This window comes from Ammospiza caudacuta, chromosome 24 (genome assembly GCF_027887145.1).
Source record: "Ammospiza caudacuta isolate bAmmCau1 chromosome 24, bAmmCau1.pri, whole genome shotgun sequence".
Classification (NCBI taxonomy): domain Eukaryota; kingdom Metazoa; phylum Chordata; class Aves; order Passeriformes; family Passerellidae; genus Ammospiza; species Ammospiza caudacuta.
In genome coordinates this window covers 6,507,339-6,529,181 of record NC_080616.1, presented here as the reverse complement: position 1 = coordinate 6,529,181, position 21,843 = coordinate 6,507,339, and the positions used below count along the sequence as shown (strand labels likewise).

The following is a 21,843-nucleotide window of genomic DNA, read 5'->3' as shown; positions in this document are numbered from 1 at the left end:
GGGAGAAGCTGGGGTCAGGGTGGATGCCCTTGATTCAGTGTGCCCCAAGCAGAGCCCCCGTGGCCACTGCTGGGCTTTGGGCAGGTGCCCCGTGTCCAGCTCCAGAGCTGAGCTTTGTTTCTCATGGCCCTGCTCGGCCTTTCCAGAGATTTTAGTCAGATGGGGAGGGAAGAAAAAGGAGGAGAAGGAAAAAAAAAAAAAAAAGAAAAAAAAAAAAGGCAGATTTCCACTCTGAAACAAAATCTGTCTGCTTGGGTAAACAGCTCCCAGCAGCGGGAAGGAGGGAGAGAGGGAGAAACCCCACAAGCATCCTCCACACCCTTCCTCCTGCCTCCAGTACCTGTTTACTCCAAACAGCCCGATAAGGATTCAAGGTTGGCCCCGGGGAAAGAACAAAGGGTAAACACTACCCTGGGTGGGTCCTTCCACAAGCCTCTTTGGAGCCGGATAAAGAAACACGTTTGACTGCAAATTAAACAACCCAGGCCGGAATAGCTCACATTCTCCACCGGCAGCAAACCAAACATCACACCTCTCACCCCTGACCCAATGTTCCTGCTCCCAGCCCGGCCACTCTGCAGCTCCCTGGCTCGGGCTGGCTCGGGGGTAAACACCCAGCCCCTCCAAACCTGTTCTCAGACACAAACAGCCGCTGGCTGCTGCCAGCCCTGGGGCTGATAAAGGCATCCCAGCATCCCCAGGGACATTCCTGAGCCCCTGAAAGGGCTGGGGGGGTCTCACTGACCTCCCCGTGCCTTCCTCCCCCTCCCTGCACGCAGCAAATCCGTCACCCACAGTTTATTCAGGGGCCAGGGTGGGAGCTGGTGGCGATGCTGGCAGGTCCCAGCGCTGCCTGTGGGCACTGGGACCCTCTCTGGAGGCTCCCTGGGGACCCAGGGGGGTTTAAACAGCTCTGCTTTGATTTGAGGGGCTGTTTTGGCTGCCCCCAGCTCTCACAAGCCAGGGGTGGTGGATGCTCCTGGTCCTCCCCAGCTGGGACTCTCACAGCACTTGTCAGGGGGGTTTTGGGGTCCCATCACACCAAAACTGAGGTTTCCCCACCCTGAAGTGCTCTGTGATGTGCCAGAGCACCCCAGCCTGCTTTTCTGTTGAGGTTGGCATTAAAATAAACATGAGGGTGGGCATTGGGAGGGGGTTCAGGGGCCATGGGCATCCAGACCCCTTGGCAATGTATGCCCAGAGTTCCTCTGCTGCTTTCCCTCCTGCCCTGCACTGGGTGACACAGGGAGCCCTGGTGACAGTGCCAGGAGCTGGAGTGGCTGTGGCAAAGTCTTGGCACTGGGGTGGTGAGGTGGGCACGGGGTGGTGATGTGGGCACAGGGGTGGTGAGGTGGCACAGGGGTGGTGATGTGGGCACAGGGTGGTGAGGTGGGCACAGGATGATGAGGTGGGCACAGGGTGGTTCCCCTGCTGATCCCGTTGCTCTCTCCCCAGCTGCAGGAATACTACAAGAAGCAGCAGGAGCAGCTTCACCTGCAGCTGCTGACCCAGCAGCAAGCCGGAAAGCAGCAACCCAAAGAGGTGAGCTCACCTGGAGGGCACCAGCACACAACAAGATGTGGGACAGCCCCCAGGGAGCCCATGGCAGTGGGACATGGGACATGCTGCTCTGATGTCTCCCAGTCCAGTCACTGGGAGTTGTTGTTCTTCCTCTTTTTCCTCCTCCTCTTCCTCCTGTCTGTGATCTGGTGTGGATGTGGGGAGTGTGGGGCAGCACTGGAAGGGCGCTGGACCCTCCCTGGTGACAGGGACAGGTGCCATCCCCCCAGCACAGAGCGAGGGCTCCCCAAATCCCCCCGTGGTGGGATCAGAGAAGGCCCAGCTCAGCCCAGCCCTGCCCTGCCCTGCCAGGCTCAGCTTGGGCAGCCCAGTCCTGGCACAGCGGTGCCCTGGTGAGTGGGCAGGGCTGGGCAGGTGGCAACAGAGCTGGGCTAGTCCCACCAGGAAGGAAAAGGGTGGCTCTCCAAAGCCCAGGGAATGTGGCAAACAGCAGGGATCCCAGGAAAGGGCTTTTCCAGCAGGAGACTCTGAGATGGGCAGGGCACTCAGCCCCCCAGAATCACACTGGCAGTGCCTGCTGGAGACTCATTTTGTTCCCCTGTGGTTGCAGCAATCTTGCAGAACCCCCTTTACACAGCAGGTTTTGCCCCAAGGGCACAGTGATGCTCCCCAAGGGGTTGTGGCTGTGTTTTGGGGTCACACAGAGGCTGGGCCAGCAGACAGCTCTGCTCACTTCCTTTCCCTTGGGTGGTTTTGCCCCTCTCTCTTGCCAAAATGCTTCTCATGGGGTTTTTTGCTGTGCAATTTTGCAGAATTCACGTCTGGCGTTGCTGCCCCTCCCCTGAGTGTCCTTCCATGGGCTCCAAGTGACAAGGGACCTGTTCCTGAGCCACTCCCTCCACGTCCCTGCAACTCTGGGGCTCTTTATGGCCATCACTCCTCCCAAAATCCAGCACCCTGGTGCACACCCAGCGCTTGAAACTCAATTTTTTGGCAAGGAGGGAGGATTTTAAGCCCAGGCTGTGTGTTGGGGTGGCACAACTGGCAAAGCCACGCTGCCATCAAGGGACCAGGGTGGCTGCAGTGGCTCAGGGTCACCTGCTCCAGGCTCTCACCGTGGGCTGTGGGTGAATTTCCAGGTCAGGGTTATCAGAACCATCTCCAGGAGCTGCTGGTGCTCGGGGAAATGGGGGAGGTGTAAATGTGAGCTTCCTCAAGGACTTTCCTGCTGGCCCTGGTGATGTTCTCTTGCAGCACCGAGCAGGGATATAATTAAGCTCTAACAAAGCGCTTGCTTAGCGGGCTCTGCTTTAAAAAGCTCATGTTAACTTTTAATTAAATGGTACAGAGGAGATGGGAAATTTATCCAACAAGAAAGGGTGTAGCAGGGGGGGGAAGGGGTGTTGGATGCTGCTGGAGGGGTGTGTGTCCAGCTCTCCTGCTGGGAAAAGCACTGAGGGGATCTCAGCAAGGGGATGTCAGTGTTTCCCTTCCTCAAAATCCTTGGATAAGCTTTGGTTTCACCCCAAAAATTTGTGTGGGTGGTGTTCCTAAAGTTTGATGTTTGCCTGCTGGAAATGGTGATGCTGTGGCTTCCCTGACACTCAGAGAAGGGCTGGAGTGCCTGGGATGCCTCCACAGAGCCACCCTTGGATCTTTCCTGGAAACCCATGGCTGGATTTAATTCCGGTCCTGCTGCAGGATTTGTAAACCAAACACCTTCTGCTTCCCCTCTGCCTGATTCCAAGGGCTCCTCTCCATTAGTCAGCAGCTCAGAGTGGGATCTGCAGGTGGGAAGGACACCAGGAAGGAGCTGGGAGCAGGGGCAGCATCTCCAGGGAGAGCAGCTCTGATATCCCCAGGAGCAGGGGCAGAATTTCCAGGAGGAACAGCTCTGATGTCCCAGGGAGCAGGGGCAGCATGTCCAGGGGGAGCAGCTCTGATATCCCCAGGAGCAGGGGCAGAATCTCCAGGGAGAGCAGCTCTGTTCTCCCCAGGAGCAGGGGCAGCATCTCGGGAGGAGCAGCTCTGATATCCCCGGGGGCAGGGGCAGAATTTCCAGGAGGAACAACTCTGATGTTCCTGGGAACAGGGGCAGCATGTCCAGGGGGAGCAGCTCTGATATTCCCTGGGGAGTGCCCCAGAGAAGAAAAGGACAGACAAGAGGATGGAAATGTGTGGGAAGAGCCTGTCAGCAGCATCCTGTCCCTAAGGATGCTCCGTGTCCATGGGTGCTGTGCCACACTGGGGCCATGAGGAAGGGCCAGAGCAGCTGATCCGTGAATCCATGCATCCCACCAGGATGGGGCTGAGCTCTGGCACATCCCAGCCCTTCCTACAGCATTTTCCTGTGCTGGGGTGTGAGGGCCACCCCCCATGCTCCAGCAGCATCCTGGAGTGTGGGATAAACAAGGAGCTGTGCTCATGTCTCCCATCCTACTCCTGCCAGGATGCTTGGAGGAGCCACGGGGTGCAGAGACCCCCAAAATCCCCTGGGAAGGTCCCAGTGTGTCCCCAGAGCTGCCGAGGGCAGGGGTTGTCCCTGTGCTGAGGCAGGCAGGGCGGGGAGGGGGAGCTGCTGCCTCCTAACCCCGGTGTCAGCTTAATGAAGTGCTGCTGTCAGTCCCGCGTGTCACGGCGCAAACTCCTCCTGATGTGCTCATAAATCAAAGTGACGGCGCCTCCTGCCCCGCTGGCTGCACCCGCTCAGCTGCGGCTAATGCACGGGGATGCTGCAGACCCCCACCCCACGCCGGGAATGGGCTGGGAATGGGCTGGAATGAGCTGGGAGAGCCAGGCCTTGGATTTGAATGGGCTGGGAATGAGCTGGGGGAGCCAAGCCTCAGGGATGCTGCAGACCCCCAGCCCTAAGGTGGGAATGGGCTGGGAATGTGCTGGGAATGTGCTGGGAATGAACTGGGAATGAGCTGGGAGAGCCAGGCCTCAGTGATGCTGCAGACCCCCAGCCCCACACCAGGAATGGGCTGGGAGAGCCAAGACTTGGATTTGAATGGACTGGGAATGTGCTGGGGATGAGCTGGGAATGAGATGGGGGAACCAAACCTCAGGGATGCTGCAGACCCCCCAGCCCCACCCAGGAATGTGTTGGAAATGGGCTGGGAATGAGCTGGGGGAGCCAAACCTCAATGATGCTGCAGACCCCCAGCCCTAAGCCGGGAATGGGCTGGGAATGAGCTGGGAATGAGATGGGGGAACCAAACCTCAGGGATGCTGCAGACCCCCAGCCCCACCCAGGAATGTGTTGGAAATGGGCTGGGAAAGGGCTGGGAATGAGCTGGAGGAGCCAAGCCCAGGATTAGGCCCCAGCTCCTCTAGGAGTGTTTTTTTCCAATGGGAAATGAGAGTTATGAGGATCAGCAGAGTGTGAGCTTTTGGGAGTGCTGGCGCTGTCACCCAGGCTCTCCCCAGCCTGGTTTCTCCAGGGAAAGCTTGGCTTGGAGTCCATGTGCTGGTGGATGGCTCTGCATCCCTTCACCCATCACTCAGGGCTTTAGGGGTCTGTGGTGTTCCCTAGGGGTGGCAGATTGGCTTCCCCTTGGATCAGCCCTTGCTTTGGCTTGGATTTGTGTTCCTGGGGCTGCTCCTCCTGTTCCTGGTCTGTGGAAGCTGGAGGGATGTGGATTTGAGGCACATGAAGGTTCAACCTTCACATCACCAGGCTCAACAGCATCCCTGCCAGAGCCAGGAGTGGCTCAGGGGGCTCAGGGGTCTGAATCCAGCCAGGCCAGGTCAGAGAAGCCTGGCTGGGCTGTGGGATGCAGGCAGCGTGCCCAGGGATCCTCCTGACCTCATCCCCTCGCAGCAGCTCAGCCTGGAAGTGACGTGGATGAGGCTGTGCTGGAGCAGAGCTCGGGCTTGCCCCGGGGCCCTCGGGGAGGGCGGTGGTGGAGCCGGGAAGAGGAGGAGAATCCTGTCCCGTCCCATCCCATCCCTTTCCATCCCAGCTGCTGTTCCTAAGCAAGACAAGCACAGTGTGTCCATCCCACACTGTGGCAGAGCTCCCCCTCGCCAGGAGGGGACACCCTGGGGGGACAGAGAAGCTGTTAAAGCTCTCAGGCTGCAGCCTGGCCCTGCCCTTCTCCCTCCATCCTGCTGATCCCATGGCCTGCAGCCCTCGTGGCTCAGCAGTCGGGGATTTCTCTTCGCTGAGCAGGAATTGCTTTGATTTGTGCCTTGATCTTTAAGCCTCAGAGGTGCAGGGCTGAGACAGAGCCAGGGAGGATCCAGGTGTGACTCTGGGGAGGCAATTCTACCGTGGCCAAGAGGTGGAGAGGACAGGGAGAGCCCACACATCTCCCTGAGGCTGAGAAACTGGAATTAAACTCAGCCTGTGCCCTAGACAGGACTGGTGGTGGTGCCTGATGTTGCAGAGAGGGGTTTGGCTCAGCCTTGGATTCACAAATCCAAGGCTGAGCACCAACAACATCCACAGGGATCCACCTGCATGCAGTGAGACCCTGGGTGTGACCCCAAACTCACTCAGGGACTGGGATGGCCCCAAATTCAGGGACTGGGATAGCCCCAAACTCACTCAGGGACTGGGATGGCCCCAAACTCAGTCAGGGATTGCCACAGAGAGTCTGGCTGTTGCTCCCTGCTGATGCAGCCTCAGGGATCACCAGTTCCCTGGAATTCCCAGTGCCTGGGGGGCCTGAATCCCCTGGTGCTCACAAAACAAGGCCAATCCTGCCTGCAGAGCTCTCTGTGCTGCTCAGTCAGAGCACGAACATGGAAATGCTGCTTTGGGGGGTGCAGAGTGCAGCGAGGGGGGGACGTGCCCCAGCCTGGCTCCCCGCCGGCACCGTCTGCCCAAGCAGGGGGGTTTGGGGGGTTCACGGGGTCACGGAGCCGCCTGCCCCACTAATGAGGCCGGGCAGCCCCGGGGCAGCTCCCCTCTCCCGGCCAGCTCGGATTAGCAGCTGCCTGTCCCCAGCCCTAATTGAATTCTCTCCCCTTCACTTAATTCTCATGGATTTCTCAGCGCCTCCCCCGGGACCCATCCTGCCTAACTAGTTTAGGGCCAGCGCTGCTGGTCAGAGCCTGGCCAGCTCTGGGGGGTGATGGAGGGTCACCTCCTTAGGGGGTGGCTGTGGCTGGGGTGGGGACAGCAGTACTGCCACTGGGCACCCCCTTCCCTGCACCAGTTGCAGCCCCTCACTGAGAAAGAGCTCATAACAGTAATTTTTGACAAACAGGGCTAAATTTCTGCCTTACAGGAGGGTTCTGTGCCTGTTGCCTGCTGTGATCCCCCCCTTTTTTTACACCAACCCCACAGCTGAGCCTCCCCCTTGGGGACCCCCCAGCCGAGCTTTTTGCGTTCCTCCGAGCAAACCCCCAGCTCCTCTCTCTCCCTTTCCTTCCAGCGCTTTATTTTTCCCTTCCCCTTTTCCCTTTCCTTCCCCTCCTCTTCCGATAGATCAAAGCCTCTGAGCCGAGCAGGCCCCGCAGCAGGATGGAGGCACGGCCGGGCTCGGCGTCCCCAGCGCTGCCACCCCTCGCTGCCAGCGCCCCTCACCGCCACCTCCAACCCCCTCCTGCCCTGCCAGGCCGCAAATAAAGCTCGGATTTGTCCCTCCTTTTGTCTCAGCAGCCGTTGGGGAACAAGCAGCTGGCCTTCCAGCAGCAGCTCCTGCAGATGCAGCAGCTCCAGCAGCAGCACCTGTTAAACCTGCAGCGCCAGGGCCTGGTGAGCCTCCCGCCGGGGCAGGGCACGGTGCCCCTGCAGAGCCTGCCCCAAGGTAAGGATCACAGCCTGGGGGGGTCCCTGGCGTGGAGCTTGCCCAGATCTGGGTGAGGGGGGCTGGGGAGGGGCGCTGGTGTTGGGTTTTGTGGTGCCCCCAAAGTTTGGGGGGTGGTGGTGTCAGTAGTTGGAGATGTGTGGGGTTGGGGTGTGGGTTCCAGAGGGGTGCAGGGTTGGGGCACCTCTTCTCTAGCAGAGGAATGTCAAGATTTGGGGTGCCTTTTCCTCTGGCAGGGAAGTGTCAGGATTTGCGACAGGATTTGGGTATCTCTTCCTCTGGCAGAAGGGTGCTGGGATTTGGGGTAGCTCTCTTGAGGAGTGTCAGGATTTGGGGCACCTCTTCCTCTAGCAGAGGAGTGTCAGGATTTGGGGTATCTCTTCCTCTGGCAGAAGGGTGCCAGGATTTGGGGTACCTCTTCCTCTGGCAGGGAAGTGTCAGGATTTGGGGTACCCTGGCAAGGGGGTACCAGGATTTGGGACACCTTTTCCTCTGGCAGAGGATTGTCAGGATTTGGGGTACCTCCCTTCCTCTGGTAGAGGAGTGTCGGGTTTTGGGACAGGATTTGGGACACCTCTCTTCCTCTGACAGGAGAGTGTCAGGATTTGGGGCACCTCTTCCTCTTGCAGAGGGGTGCCAGGATTTGGGAAATCAGGCTCTTCTCCCTTCTGAGAGCAGCTCTGTGAGTGCTGCAGGTGCCTTGATCTGTGTTTCCCAGTGGGGCCCTGCAGCCTCTGCTTGCTGTGCCCAGCTCCAGGTGATGCTCTCCCAGTGCTGGGTGAGATTTGGGGAGTCAGGGAGCAGGAAAGAAGCCCTGGGTGCTGTCTCATGTCCCTGCTGACATTGCTCTCCTGTGCCTCAGCTGTTTGTCCCTCAGACCTCCAGCAGCTCTGGAAGGAGGTCACGGCCACCCAGCCCGTGGAGGACAGCATTAAGCAGGAAGGTCTTGACCTCACCACCAACACCTCCAACTCTACCTCGTTTTCGGCCGCCAAGGTCTCGCCTCCCATTTCCCACCACCCTCTGCCCAATGGACAGAGCACCATGCACACGCCCAGAAGGGACAGGTAGAGCCGGGTCGGGCCCTGGCACTTTGTGGTTTTATTCCTGGGCAGGTGGAAGGGGCTGGGATCCATCACCCACAGGGCTGGGAGGGATGGGGCGTTCTGCCCACCCCATAAAAGAGGCCTGGCACTGTTTTGCTGCACCCACAGAGGACAGGGAGCTGTCACTGTGGGATGTCCCATGGGTGCCCTGGGAATGCTGGAGCATCCCAGCTGCCCCACCTGAAGGCCCCTTTCCTTCTTGTGCAGCTCTTCCCACGAAGAGACCCCCGGCTCCCACCCGCTCTACGGCCACGGAGAGTGCAAGTGGCCTGGCTGCGAAACCCTCTGTGAGGACTTGGGGCAGTTTGTCAAGTAAGTGTCACCTCATTCGGGCAGGTTTTTCTGTCCCAGCTGGGATAAAATGCACCTGGTGGAGGGGAAGATCTTGGGAATTGATCCAGGCGTCCCAAAGTGTGTACCCTGAGCTGGGTGACCTCCTGGAGGAGGAGAAAACAGGAGACCAAGCATCCCAAAGAGGATGATTCTGTCCCTGCATTCCATCAGGGACAGAATTGATGGAGGGGAAGATCTTGGGAATTGATCCAGGCGTCCCAAAGTGTGTGCCCTGAGCTGGGTGACCTCGTGGAGGAGGAGAAAACAGGAGACCAGGCATCCTAAAATGTGCACCCTGAGCTAGGTGACCACATGGAGGAGGAGAAAACAGGAGAAACAGGCATCCCAAAGAGGATGATTCTGTCCCTGCATTCCTCCATTCCATGGGAGGGGAAGATCTTGGGAATTGATCCAGGCATCCCAAAGTGTGTACCCTGAGCTGAGTGACCTCATGGAGAAGGAGAAAACCCAGCAGGAATTGCTGCTGGTGTTGTCCCATCCTTGGAAATATCCAAGTCTGGGCTGGCTGGGAGTGGAAGGTGACCCTGCACGGGGCAAAGGTGCAATGGGATGAGCTTTATGAGCACTTCCAAGCCAAGCCATGGGATGAGTGAATGGTGTGGAGGAGGCCAGAGCCCGGCAGCAGGCGAGGGGGGCTGGCAGCCCTGCTGGGGACACGGGGGGGAGGCAGCAGATGGCAGATGGCACCGCTGACACCGCTTGTGGGCTCCGGCGCTGACTGATTAACTCTGCTGTCTGAGAGCCCTCTGCTAGCGTCAGGGTCAAACAAATTGTTTTCACGCTTCGTCAGAGGTTTACTTAATTAGTTCATTTGCAATTAGATCTCTTTGTAGCCGGGATTTTTAGCAAAGACATCAGAAGGAGCTGACGGGACTCCTTCCCCCGCCTCCCCGGCTGTCTGCTCGCCGAGCACCGCGCTCTGCAGCGGGCAAGATTTGGGGCTTTCCACACTCACCCTCTGTCCTCTGCCACCCTCTGAGGGCTGGCTCTGGGTGGGAACATCCCTTGGACTGTGCCAAGCCAGCAGAGGCCTTGCCCAGGAGGATGAGAAGGTGTGAAGGCAGCCGGGGGATGAGTGAAGGATGATTCAGCCTCCTGTGTCCTCCTTCCTCTGAGTCATGGGGTGAACCCAGATAAGGCATCTCCTCCTGCCTGGCAGGGCATGTTCCAGTGGCACGGGCCAGATGAGCAAGCTCTGGGTTGGGAGGTGGAGCTGGAGCTGGCAGGGAATGCCCAGAGCTGGGTCAGGGGGCTGGCAGAGCTGTGCTGTGCCAGGCAGGGTCCCCTCCTTGCCAACATGGGCACGAGGGAAGGGGTTCTGTCCCTCTTTGCCACCATGGGCACCAGGGCAGCCCCCCAGCAGCACTGGGGAAGGGGTTCTGTCCCCTCCTTGCCAACATGGGTATGTGTTGAGGTGTGGGACAGATAGACAGAAAATTTGCACCTCCCAAAAGCCAAGCCCAACTGGAGCTGGAACCTGCCTTGAGTTTGGACATCTCCTGGGCATCCCCTGGACATCTCCTGGGTATCCCCTGGGCATCCCCTGGGCATCCCCTCCATGGGCAGCTGTGCTGGGCTGGAGGGGCAGCGTGGCCTTGCAGCTGTGCTGGGTTGGGGTTGGGGTCAGTGGGGATTGGCTCCATTCCCTCCTGGCTTTGTTCCCCTGCAGAAGGCAGCCGTGCCCTGGCAGTGCCAGGCAGGCAGAGGGGCAGGGCTGGGGCTCTGGGGGCTTTGCTCAGGGATGGGTTTGGCAGCAGGGCCTGGCTCCCTGACGTGTCTGTGCACGCTGGGGCTGGGAGGCTCCCGCAGGCAGCAGGGTGAGACTCCTCTGTGCTCCAGAGCCAGCCTGGGAGGCTGAGGCGCCTTCTCTGGGGTGTCTCAGCTTTAATCCTGGGGAACATCTGGCACACGGCCCCTGGGACACCCCAGCATCACCTTTTGGGGTGTTCCCAGGGTGGCATTTCCCCAGAATCCCTCTCCAAACCAGCCTGCTCCTCTAGTGAGGCTCCCCGGCAAGGACAGGACCTGGCCTTGTGACATCCCCAGGGCTGGCTGTGTGCCCAGGCTGCTGCTTTGGTGGGTTTGGGGGTGAGGTGATGCCAGGCTGTCCCTGGCTCTGTCACTCTGTCACCAGGAGCCTTCCTCTCCCTGAGGAGGAGGAGGGAGGGCAGCGAGGACCAAAGGTGCTGGTGCTTCCTTCAACAAAGCACCTCATAAACACGAGGCAGGAAGGGGAGCAGCCTGGAAATGGCACCTTGTGCCCTCAGGGCTTTCCTCAGAGCGTGGAAGGCACCCTGCCATGGGAACCTGCTCCTCAGGTCCTGCTGGCACCTCCTGCCTGCTCCAGGAACCTCCACGGGGCTTCCCCTGTGCCAGAGGCTGCTCCTGAGCCCCCTGGGGCTGCCTGGGGTGGGGCTGGGCATCCTCCAGCCCGGGTTTGTTTGGGGTGCTGCCACAGCCTGCTTTGCTCAGTCACCTCCGTGCCTCCGTTTCCCTGGTGCTCACCCCGCTTTGGAGCATCCCTGAGCGATTTGCAGGTCAGGGCTGCTCCCATGTGTGGCCCCAGCAGAGGGGGCCGAGCTTTGGGCATGCCCAGGCCTAAGCAAACCTCCGTGTTCTCCTCACAGACACCTCAACACAGAACATGCACTTGATGACCGGAGTACGGCCCAGTGTCGAGTCCAGATGCAAGTGGTACAGCAGCTGGAGATACAGGTGGGTGTCCCCATGGAAACGGGGACAAAAAGCCACCTCCTTGTCACCCTGTGCTCCCCTCAGGAGAGGGTGACAGGGCTGGGGACTGTAACTTGTTTTAAACGCCCTTCCCAAAGAGGAATTCTGCATCCAGGTGGAAATCAAGCCCTCAAACTCGTTTCCCTCTCATCCCAAAGTGTCCCTGTGGGTAAAAGGAGATGCCACAGATCTGGAAAATGGGAGGGTTTGTCCCCACGTGGGCTGTGCCACCTCTTTGTCACCCTGTGCTCCCCTCAGGTGAGGGTGACAGGGTTGAGGACTGTAACCACCCAAGTGGGGACTTGTTTTAAACTCCCTTCCCAAACACTTTCCCTGCATCCAGGTGGAAATCAAGCCCTCAAACTCATTCCTGTCTCATCCCAAAGTGTCCTGTGGGTAAAGGGAGATGCCACACATGTGGAAAATGGGAGGGTTTGTCCCCTCATGGGCTGTGCCACCTCCCTGGGAGCCACGGGGCTGCATGAAAACCAGGCCACTTATTTTTTGTGGTCTTTGGAGCCCAACATTGGGCTGCTATTTTTGGCCAGGCAATTCTTTAAATAGTGCCTTTGCCAGCCTCTCTGAGCCCCCAGCGTGCTCTGAAATAATTCTGTTAATGGAGAAGGGAGGGGGGGAAAAAGGGGGAGGAAATGGGGAGGTTGGAAAATGGGATGGGGCAGGGGGGGCACCCCCATGGTTGGACAATGCTTGGGGTGGCAGGGGTGGCTGTGGGTGACAACACAGGGGTCACACTGGTGACAGGACACAGCAGGACAAGTGCAGCACCCTTAGGACCACCCCATCCAGAATTAGGGACCTGACCAGGAAAAGGGGGGGAGAAAATGGGGGAGGTTGGAAAATGGGATGGGGCAGGGGGGTCACCCCCATGGTGTGACAATGCTTGAGGTGGCAGAGGCTCAGCATGGTGTGTGTGACAACACAGGGGACACACTGTCCTAGGACACATCAGGACAAGACCTGCAACACCCTTGGGACCCCCCCCACCCAGAATTAGGGGTTGTGGGATGGGTCGTGGGGGTCACCCCCATGGTGGGACAATGCTTGGGGTGGCAGGGGCTCAGCGTGGTGTGTGTGACACCACAGGGGTCACATCACGACAAGATCTGCAGCACCCTTGGGACCCCCCTGCCCAGAATTAGGGTCCTTACAGGGTCTGTGGGATGGGGGGACACAGCCAGACCTGGGTGGCTCTGGAGGCTGTGTCCTCTCAGACCATCCCTGCCATCCATCCCGCTCCCCATGCCTCGCCAAAGCTTGAAAGCAATTACTGGGGCTTAAAGAGGGGAGGGAAAGGAAAAGGGGAGGAGGGAAAAAAATAATAATAATATAAAAAAAAAGAAGCTGAAGGGCGAGAGCAGAGCTGTGTGTGCAGAGAGGAACCTGCCACGGAGCCACCAATTAGAAAGTTTGGAGCGCGGAGCTCCCGCTGTGCCGCTGCATCACGAGGGGAGAGCTGTCAGCTCTAATGAGCGCCGAGGCACAGAAAGCACCGAGCTGCTCCAAACTTGCTGCAAACTCCTGCTTTTAACCCCTTCCTCGCCCAGCTCTGCCAGGGGGCTTGGCTGGAGCGTGGGGACTCCCCCTGAGCTTGAGGGGTCCCCGTGGAAAGGGAAGGTGACGGGAGGGGAGTGGGGTGTCAGATCCCATCGGCTGCGCCGGGCTCAAAATCTCTCCTGGTGCCACAGTGAATATTTCAGCCTCTGCTCAGTGCAGGGAGTAAACAGGCAGGGAGAGCAATTACAGCGATGTGGGAAGGCTGGGGGATGGATGGACCGATGGACAGGGAGCTGCTGGGGAGGCAGAGGGGACAGGACAGTGACAGCAAGCACAGGGACGAGAGCACCCAGGGCTGCTGTGGGTGGCCTGGCTGGTGGGTGGCAGCTTGGGGGCTCTGGGAATGGCTCTGTGGATCTTTCCCCCAGTGCACACACGGAGCTGGAGTGGCCCCTGTGCCCTCCATGGTGGCTGCAGCAGCCCCCACAGCCCCACTGGGGCTCTCGGGAGGTGGCACCTGGGGGACACCTGGGGGTTGCTGCATGTCCAGATCAGGTTTGGGGGCTCATGGCAGCTCCTCCATGGTGACTTTGGCACTGTGTGACCATCCCTGTCCTGCTTCCTGCCTCCCCCAGCTGGCCAAGGAGAGCGAACGTCTCCAAGCAATGATGGCCCATCTCCACATGAGACCTTCAGAGCCAAAGCCTTTCAGCCAGCCTGTAAGCGTGAGTCCCCTCCTGCCCTCTTTGTCCCCTCCCCGATGGCTGCTGTCCCCTCCTTGCCCTGTGCACACTCTCTTGGGTGGCCTCTGGGGGGTGGATGTGCCCTGGCCACCCTCTGGGAGATGCAGCTGCTCCACCAGCTCTGGCATGGAGTGGGTGCATCCCCATCCCATGGGTTCATCCTCATTCCGTGGGTTCATCCTCATTCCATGGGTTCATCCCCATCCCATGGGTTAATTCCCATCCCAGGGAGTCACCCCCATTCCACCGGTTTATCCCATCCCACTCTTGCACCCCCATCCCACAAATTCACCCCTATCCTGTGAGTCAATTCCCATCCTATGAATTCACCCCCATCCGAAAAATTCATCCCCATCCCATGGGTTAGTTCCCATCCCACAGACTCATCCCCATCCCATGAGTCAATTCCCATCCCATGGATCCATCCCCATCTCATGGGGTCCATCCCCATCCCACGAATTCACCCCAATCCCACAGATTGATCCCAGTCCCATGGGTTAATTCCAATCCCATGAATTCACCCCCATCCCATGGGTGCATCCCCATCCCATGGGTTAATCCCCAATCTCATGGGTTCATTCCCATCCCATGGGTCCATCCCCATCCCCTGGGTCCATCCCCACCCCCTGGCTGCATCCCACCCTTTCCAAGCCCACCAAGCCCCCCCTGCCATCCCCTCCCCACCTCCTCTGGCACCGCCGCCGCCGTTCCCGATGCTCTCCCAGCCTTCCCAACCCCTTCCCTCCCTGCCTGTCCGTGCAGCTGAACCTGGTCTCCAGCGCCAGCCTCTCCAAGAGCACTTCTGACACGTTTCCTGACGGTTTACCTCATCCCCCCACCTCGGCCACGGCGCCCATCACCCCCCTGCGGCAGGGCCCCTCCGTCATCAGCTCTTCCACTTTACACAACGTGGGGCCCATCCGCAGGAGGAACTCGGACAAGTTCTGCACCCCAATCTCTTCAGGTGAGCTCTGGGCTGGGGCTCAGCGCCCTCCTGAGGGGCTCAGAGGGTTCCTTCACTGCAGCCCTCCCCTCTGTTTGTTGTGTCTTTGCAGAGCTTGCACAGAACCACGAGTTCTACAAAAACGCCGACGTCCGGCCGCCCTTCACGTACGCCTCGCTCATCCGGCAGGTGAGAGCCCCAGGGACCAGCTCTGCACCCCAAAACCCTCCCTCAGCCCCCTCCCCACCTGCTGAACCCCTTGGGGTGGGTGTCCAACCCCACAAGTGACAGCCTTGTCCCCTCTCTGGCTGCCCAGGCCATCCTGGAGACCCCCGACAGGCAGCTAACGTTGAATGAAATCTATAACTGGTTCACACGGATGTTCGCCTACTTCCGGAGGAACACGGCTACCTGGAAGGTGAGAGCAGCTCTGCCTGGCACCCTGGGCTCTCCCTGACCCAGCTTGGGCTCACCCCATTAACCCCACGCTCACCCCATTAACCCCAGGCTCACCCCATTTCCCCCAGGCTCACCCCAACCCTCTCTGGGCTGAGCCCAGGCTCACTCCATCCTATCCTGGCTCACCCCATCCCACCCTGGGCTCACCCCAGCTCACCCTGGGCTCACCCTAGCCCACCCTGGGCTCACCCCATTAACCCCAGGCTCACCCCATTAACCCCAGGCTCACCCCAACCCTCTCTGGGCTCACCCCATTTCCCCCAGGCTCACCCCAGCCCAGCTCAGGCTCACTCCATCCTATCCTGGCTCACCCAATCCCACCTTGGGCTCACCCCAGCTCACCTAGACCTCACCTCAACCCACCCTGGGCTCATTTCAACCCACCCCAGGCTCTCCCCACCCCAGCCTGGGCTCACCCCATTTCCCCCAGGCTCACCCCAACCCATTCTGAGCTCACCCCATCCCAGCTCAGGCTCACTCCATCCTATCCTGGCTCACCCCAACCCACCCAAACCTCACCTCAACCCACCCTGGGCTCACCTCATCCCACCCCAGGCTCATCCCAACCCACCCTGGGCTCACCCCATTCTCCCCTAAGCCTCACCCCATTCCCCCCGTGCCTCACCCCGTCCCACCCAGGCCTGGCTGCTGCAGGAAGTGCTCCTGTGCTAAAGGACCACTTCATTGCCCAGCTCTAAAAGGCTGTAAGAAATTATTTTAGGACCAAATCCCACTTTTTTTGCCCCCCAAAACGCCTCGCTGGGCTGTGGGGATGCATCATCCCTGCAGTGGGATACAGCAAAAGGCTGTGTGGTGAAATCCAGGGATTTTCTGTGGAGAACAAGGGCAGAGGCAGGAGAGGAGTAGAGACTGGAAATAGCAAATGAGGTTAATGATAACCTGGGGGCAGGTGACACTGCTGGTTTGGGGAGTGAATTCTCCCCAAAATTGGAGTGAATTTTGGGATGAATTCACTGCTGGAGTGAATTTTGGCGCAGCACACGAGTGCTGGGGCTGCTCCCTCTTTGGTTTTTGTAGAAATTAAAGCTGAGAAAAGCCATCTGAGGGGAGCAGGGGGGTGTGGAAGGAGCAGTTCTGTGATTCTGTGATTCACTTCTTGCCTCAACCAAGAGGAGAGATTTATTTATTTATTGTTTCCTGCTGCCCATATTTACTGAGAGGCAGCTTCAGCTCCCTCCTGCTCAGGGCAGCAAGGAGTGAAGTGGCAGAGGGAAACCTGCTAGTTTAAATAAAAATAATTAAAATCAGCAAGGTGCAAGTGAGATGGAGCTTTTGGAGAGGCTTGAGGAGGAGGAATCCATTCTCCAGGAGCTCAGGGCCCCCGTGTGTCGCTGCTGCAGAGCCAGGCTTTGCTTCCATGGGAAGCTTTTGGGTGGAAATCAGGCATTTGGGCAAAGCCCTGGAATGGGGACAGGGTGGCAGCAATGGGGCAGAGCCCTCTGTGGCATCACTGTCCCCAGAGCCTCAGTTTCCCCCTCTGCAATGAGGTGAAATTGCCTTTTTCCTGTCATTTTGTTGCTGAAAGGAATAAATATTTTGGGGGTTTTTTGCATTTTCCACATAACCCGTGTTAACAAGGGCAGAGGTGGAGAAGGGCATCCCTCAGTTTTCTGCTTCACTTTTTTTTTATTCTTTATTTTTTCCTGTTCTACCCCCAAAAAGGGATTAAAAAGAGCTTGAGGTGGGGGAAGGACAATTCCCTTCACAACTTGCAGTGCCCAGGGCCAGGCTTCTTCTGGAGGGAAATACACAGGAAAAAATAACATATTTCCTCTTCTTGAAAACCACTTTTCTGGGGTTTTTCCCTCCTTTCCTGCAGCTCCCCCCTGGGATGGGACAGGAGTGCTGGAACCAAGGTGGGGAAGCCACGGGGAGACCCCAGCAGGGCCCAGGGAGTGGGTGGAGGGTGCAGAGCAAACATCATTAGAGGAGAGAGATGAGAAGCAAACAGAGCAGCTGGGCTGGCTCTGAGCAAACACTGCCTGGAAACACAAAACCACCTCAGGCTGAGGCAGGGGACACGTCCCCTCTGTCCCCAAACCAGGGGCTGGCCTGGGACCTCCTCTGTGACCGGGGAGCAGCACAGGGATGGGGCATGCCAGGCACCAGGGATGCAGGATCACATTTTATTTTATTTTATTTTATTTTATTTTATTTTATTTTATTTTATTATTTTATTTTATTTTATTTTATTTTATTTTATTTTATTTTATTTTATTTTTTTAATTTTATATTTTATTCTATTTATTTTATATTTTATTTACTTTGTTTTACTTTATTTCATTTTTTATTTTATTTTAGTTATTTTATTGTATTTCATTTATTTAATTTATTTTATATTTTATTTTACTTTATTTTATTGTATTAATTTTCTTTAATTTATTATTTTATTTTATTTTATTTCATTTCATTTCATTTCATTTCATTTCATTTCATTTCATTTCATTTTATATTTTATTTTATTTTATCCCCCCCCAGAGCCTTCCCAGGCCCATCCTCACCGTGCCTCAGAGAGCAGGGGATGTCACCAGGGCAAAAAGGGGACACTGGGCAGGGGGGGTTCTGGCTTTGCCACACTCCTGACTGCAGTTTGCTGGAGTTTGGCAAATCCAGGGATTTGTTTGGACAAAAGGAAGGAGGGAGTGTGGGCAGGACCCAGCCTGGCAGGGAGGGACATCCTGTGTGTGCTCACAGGGACAGTGACAGTGACAGGACAGTCCTGGGGTGAGGACAGAGCGGGGGACGAGGGCTTGTCCTGCGCCCTGAGGTCCCTCTTGGATTTCCAGGGATGCCCCTGTGGGCGATGGCAGTGCAGAGTTTGGGGCCGAGGGGTGCCAAAGCCCTGTGCCAGGGCATGGCTCAAATGGAGCATGTCCCTCTGGTGACAGTGACACAAGGCTGGGACACAGGGCCAGGCTTCAGCCACGCCAAGTGTCCCCTGAGGAGCTGAATCAGGGGTGACCCAGGGGTTCCCCCAAAATCCCATCAGGCAGCCCTGGCTGGGCCTGGAGCTCCCTCCCCAGGGACCCTGGGAGATGCTCACAAAGTGTCCCCAAAGGGTCAGAGGAGCCTGTCCTGCTGCTTGTCACCGTGTCACCCTGGCACCACGGATGGAGGGATGGATGGATGGATCCATGGATGGATAGATGGATGGAGGATGATGGATTGGTGGACAATGGATGGATGGATCTGTGGATGGATCCATGAAGGGATGGACGGACAAATGGATGACAAGGGACGATCCCAGCTTTGTTTTCTCCTCAAATTCCAATCCAAAGGGGCGATGCTGGTGCCATTGCTGAGTTCTGGGCACTCTGGCACTCCAAGGCACGGGGGGTGCTCAGTCCTTGTGTCTCCTTTTGCCTTGTTGTGCTGGCCAGGCTCCTTTGTTTATACAGCCCCCGTTCGACCTTTTAAATTGCTGTTAATGTTTTAGCGTAACGAATTAGTCTCTCATCACGAATCAGGACTCGAAATAAAAAAAAAAGGAGAGAAAAAAAAAACCCTCCGAGGCCAACTTCCTGAAATTGGGGTCATTCTCATTTGCAAGGCAGAGAATCTGAGAACCTTAATGCAAGGAAATTTATTCAAAGGCAGAGCCCCGGCGTGATTAGGCCCTTTGTAATTATAGCTCGGAGAGATTCCACTCCAGCCTCCTGCCTCCCTCATGGATTAGCAAGTGAGTCGGAAAAATACACAGGATTTAATTAGAGGCAAATTAAAATTGGTAATGAAATAGGGGCAGTAGCAAATGGCAGGGAGTTGGAAGGGGAAAAGGGAGCTGGTATCTCTCGGGGCTGCGCTGTCTGCCTACGTGTGTGTCTCTTTATTTTACATTTAGAAATGTAAAGATGGTCAATGTAAAGAAGAAAGGGAGGGAAAGGACCAAAACGACAGGGGAGGGGTTTGGTGGGGGGGAAAGAAAAAGGAAAGGAAAGAGGAGCTGGCTTTGCTGAGCATCGCCAGAGCTGCAGTGGAGCTGCTGTCCCTTGTCCCACCCTGTCCCCACCTTCCTCAGCATCCTCCAAGCCAGGTCGTGACCACTCGGTGCCAGTGGGGTCAGGGAGCACCCAGCGGGGTTTTGGGGGGCAGGACACCCCCAGGAGGTGTGGGGCTGGGCAGGGGGGAGGCTGGCAAGGCTGTGGCACCGAGGCCATGCCCGTGTGCCCGCAGAACGCCGTGCGCCACAACCTGAGCCTGCACAAGTGCTTCGTGCGCGTGGAGAACGTCAAGGGCGCCGTGTGGACCGTGGACGAGCACGAGTACCAAAAGAGAAGGCCACCAAAGATGACAGGGTGGGTGCTCCTTCCCCCGTGGGACACAGCCCCAGAGCTGCCACCAGCCCCGTGCCCAGGCTGGGAATGCTCAGCCCTGCATCCCTCTGTTTTCTCTCTGTTTCCTGCAGGAGTCCCACCTTAGTCAAAAATATGATTTCAGGACTCGGTTATGGAGCACTTAATGCAAGTTACCAGGTAAGGACCCAGCCCTGGCCCTGACAGGGACATGGGGACACTCTCAGCCCTCCACAGTCCTGTTCTCCACTGGGGCTTTGCATCTCATCAGGAAATGAGGGGCAAGGGATTGGGTTCAAGTTGAAAGAGGGAAATTTAGGTTTGATATATGGAAGAGATCATTCCCTGTGAGGGTGGGCAGGCCCTGGCACCGACTCCATCCCTGGGAGTCTGCAAGGCCAGGCTGGAACAACCTGGGACAGTGGAAGGTGTCCCTGCCCACAACAGGGGGTGGGATGAGATGTGATTTAAGGCCCTTCCAACCCAAATTCCACATCCCTCCATGCTCCCTGTCACAGGCTGCACTGGCAGAGAGCAGCTTCCCCCTGCTCAACAGCCCCACCATGATCAACACCAGCTCGGCCAGTGCCATGCTGCACGTGGGCCACGACGACGTCAGCAGCACCGTGGAGCAGGTCAACAGCAACGGCAGCAACAGCCCCCGCCTGTCCCCGCAGCAGTACAGGTCAGCCTGGCCCTGCCCGGGCACGGGGGTGCCCAGGGAGGCTGGCACGTGGGGCACAGGCAGCCCCCGGCAGCAGGGTGAGGGGGTTTGGGCTCCCGTCCCCAAGGCAAGGGTGTTCTGGACCAAATAATTCAGGGAGTTTTGGGTTATGAGATCAAGTCCCTGAGGCTGAAGGTTCCCTCTTCCCAAAGCCACCAGGAGCTGCTTGTGGGCAGCTCTCAGAGCAAAGGGGGTTTTGGCTTCTGCTCACAGGGTGAGGGAGGTTCTGGACCAAAAACTTTGGGGAGTTTGGAGTGGTAGGACACAATCCCTGAGGCTGAAGGCTCCCCACAGTCACCAGGAGCTGCTGGTGGGCTCTCATCCCCAGGTGAAGGGGTTCTGGAACGAAAACCTTGGGGAGTTTTGGGTTATGAGATCAGCTCCCTGAGGCTGAAGGCTCCCCTTCCCCAAAACCACCAGGGGCTGCTTGTGGGCACCTCTCAGAGCAAATGGGATTTTGGCTCCCTCTCCAAGGGTGAGGGGGTTCTGGACCAGAAAATTTGGGGAGTTTTGGGTGGTGGCACCCACTCGCCGAGGCTGAAGGCTCCCCCTCCCCGCAGCCACCCCGTGCACGTGAAGGAGGAGCCAGCTGAGGCCGAGGAGGACAGCAGACCCGTGTCACTGATGGCCACCACCAACCAGAATGTGACGATCGCCGACGACAGGGACCTGGAGGAGGAGCTGCCGGTGGAGGACTTGTCCTAAGGACTCCTTCCTCCTCCCCCAGCCCGGGGCAGACCCTTCCCACCCTCCTGGACGGAGACCACGCCACGCTCCCACCTCCCCAAGGTGACCTTGGCGCTATCCTGGTTCTTTCGAGGCACTTCCACAAAGCAAAAGGGTTTTCCTTGGGACGATGACAATGACAATGGCACCGACCTGTTGCTGCTGGCGTGTCCCTCACGCTGCCACTGCCTGGGGACGGACTGGCCCCACCACGACATGGAAGCAAAACCCCAAGAGCTGGACTTTTCCTGCCCTCCTCCCTTGGCTAGTGACTGGTGGACGAGGATGGTGGGTTGGTTGTTCCTGTCCAAAGTGGTCCCTCCTTCCTTCCTTCCTGCAGGGAAGGCACCTCTGTCCCCTGAGCCCTGGGGAGCCATGGCAGGGCCCTGCTGTCACCTCTGTGTCCCCCAGTGGGCTTTGCACTACGGAGGGATCGTGGACCCTGCCCACGTGCTGCCTCCACCCAGCTTTGGGGGAAGAAACAGCAGAAACGGGGCTGAGTCCTGTGCAGGGTGTGGGGTTTGGCACGGAGCTGGGATGGACACCAAGCAGTGCGGTGCTGGGACCGTGTCCCCTTGTCACCTCTGCGGGGCAAGCAGAGCAGCCTCCAGGCTTGGCCACCCTCCCTGAGCCCCAGCTGGAGGGGGGCTGCTGGCCACAGCAATGCTGACCACCCCAATAGTGCTGACCAGCAGTGCTGACCATTCCCATCACTGCTGACCATTCCCATCAGTACTGGCTACCCCCATCAGTGCTGACCAGCAGTGCTGACCATCCCCAGGAGCACTGACCAGCAGTGCTGACCATCCCCATCACTGCTGACCATCCCCAGGAGCACTGACCATCAGTGCTGACCACTCCAGCAGTGCTGACCATCCCCAGGAGCACTGACCAGCAGTGCTGACCATCCCCAGCAGTGCTGACCATTCCCATCACTGCTGACCACC

The 21,843-nt window shown here is 57.9% G+C and overlaps 1 protein-coding gene across 8 annotated transcripts in view; it reads left to right on the top strand.

Moving 5' to 3' along the window:
• Window positions 1-21,155, top strand: part of FOXP4 (forkhead box P4) — a 36,933-nt gene extending 15,778 nt beyond the window's left edge. For 2 of the 8 annotated variants that reach the window (XM_058819254.1, XM_058819252.1), the window contains 13 exons: window positions 1,456-1,542; window positions 7,133-7,280; window positions 8,143-8,347; window positions 8,594-8,698; window positions 11,368-11,455; window positions 13,624-13,713; window positions 14,527-14,695; window positions 14,787-14,863; window positions 14,991-15,092; window positions 19,328-19,449; window positions 19,560-19,626; window positions 19,965-20,131; window positions 20,731-21,155. In XM_058819254.1, the coding sequence (XP_058675237.1) occupies window positions 1,456-1,542; window positions 7,133-7,280; window positions 8,143-8,347; window positions 8,594-8,698; window positions 11,368-11,455; window positions 13,624-13,713; window positions 14,527-14,695; window positions 14,787-14,863; window positions 14,991-15,092; window positions 19,328-19,449; window positions 19,560-19,626; window positions 19,965-20,131; window positions 20,731-20,875 (1,572 nt within the window). In that variant the 3' untranslated portion in view covers window positions 20,876-21,155. Of the gene's footprint in view, window positions 1-1,455; window positions 1,543-3,473; window positions 3,554-7,122; window positions 7,281-8,142; window positions 8,348-8,593; window positions 8,699-11,367; window positions 11,456-13,623; window positions 13,737-14,493; window positions 14,696-14,786; window positions 14,864-14,990; window positions 15,093-19,327; window positions 19,450-19,559; window positions 19,627-19,964; window positions 20,132-20,730 lie in introns of all 8 variants that reach the window. The other 6 variants (XM_058819253.1, XM_058819249.1, XM_058819247.1 and 3 more) reach the window with 5 other exon arrangements.
• The last annotated feature ends 688 nt before the right edge of the window (window positions 21,156-21,843 follow it).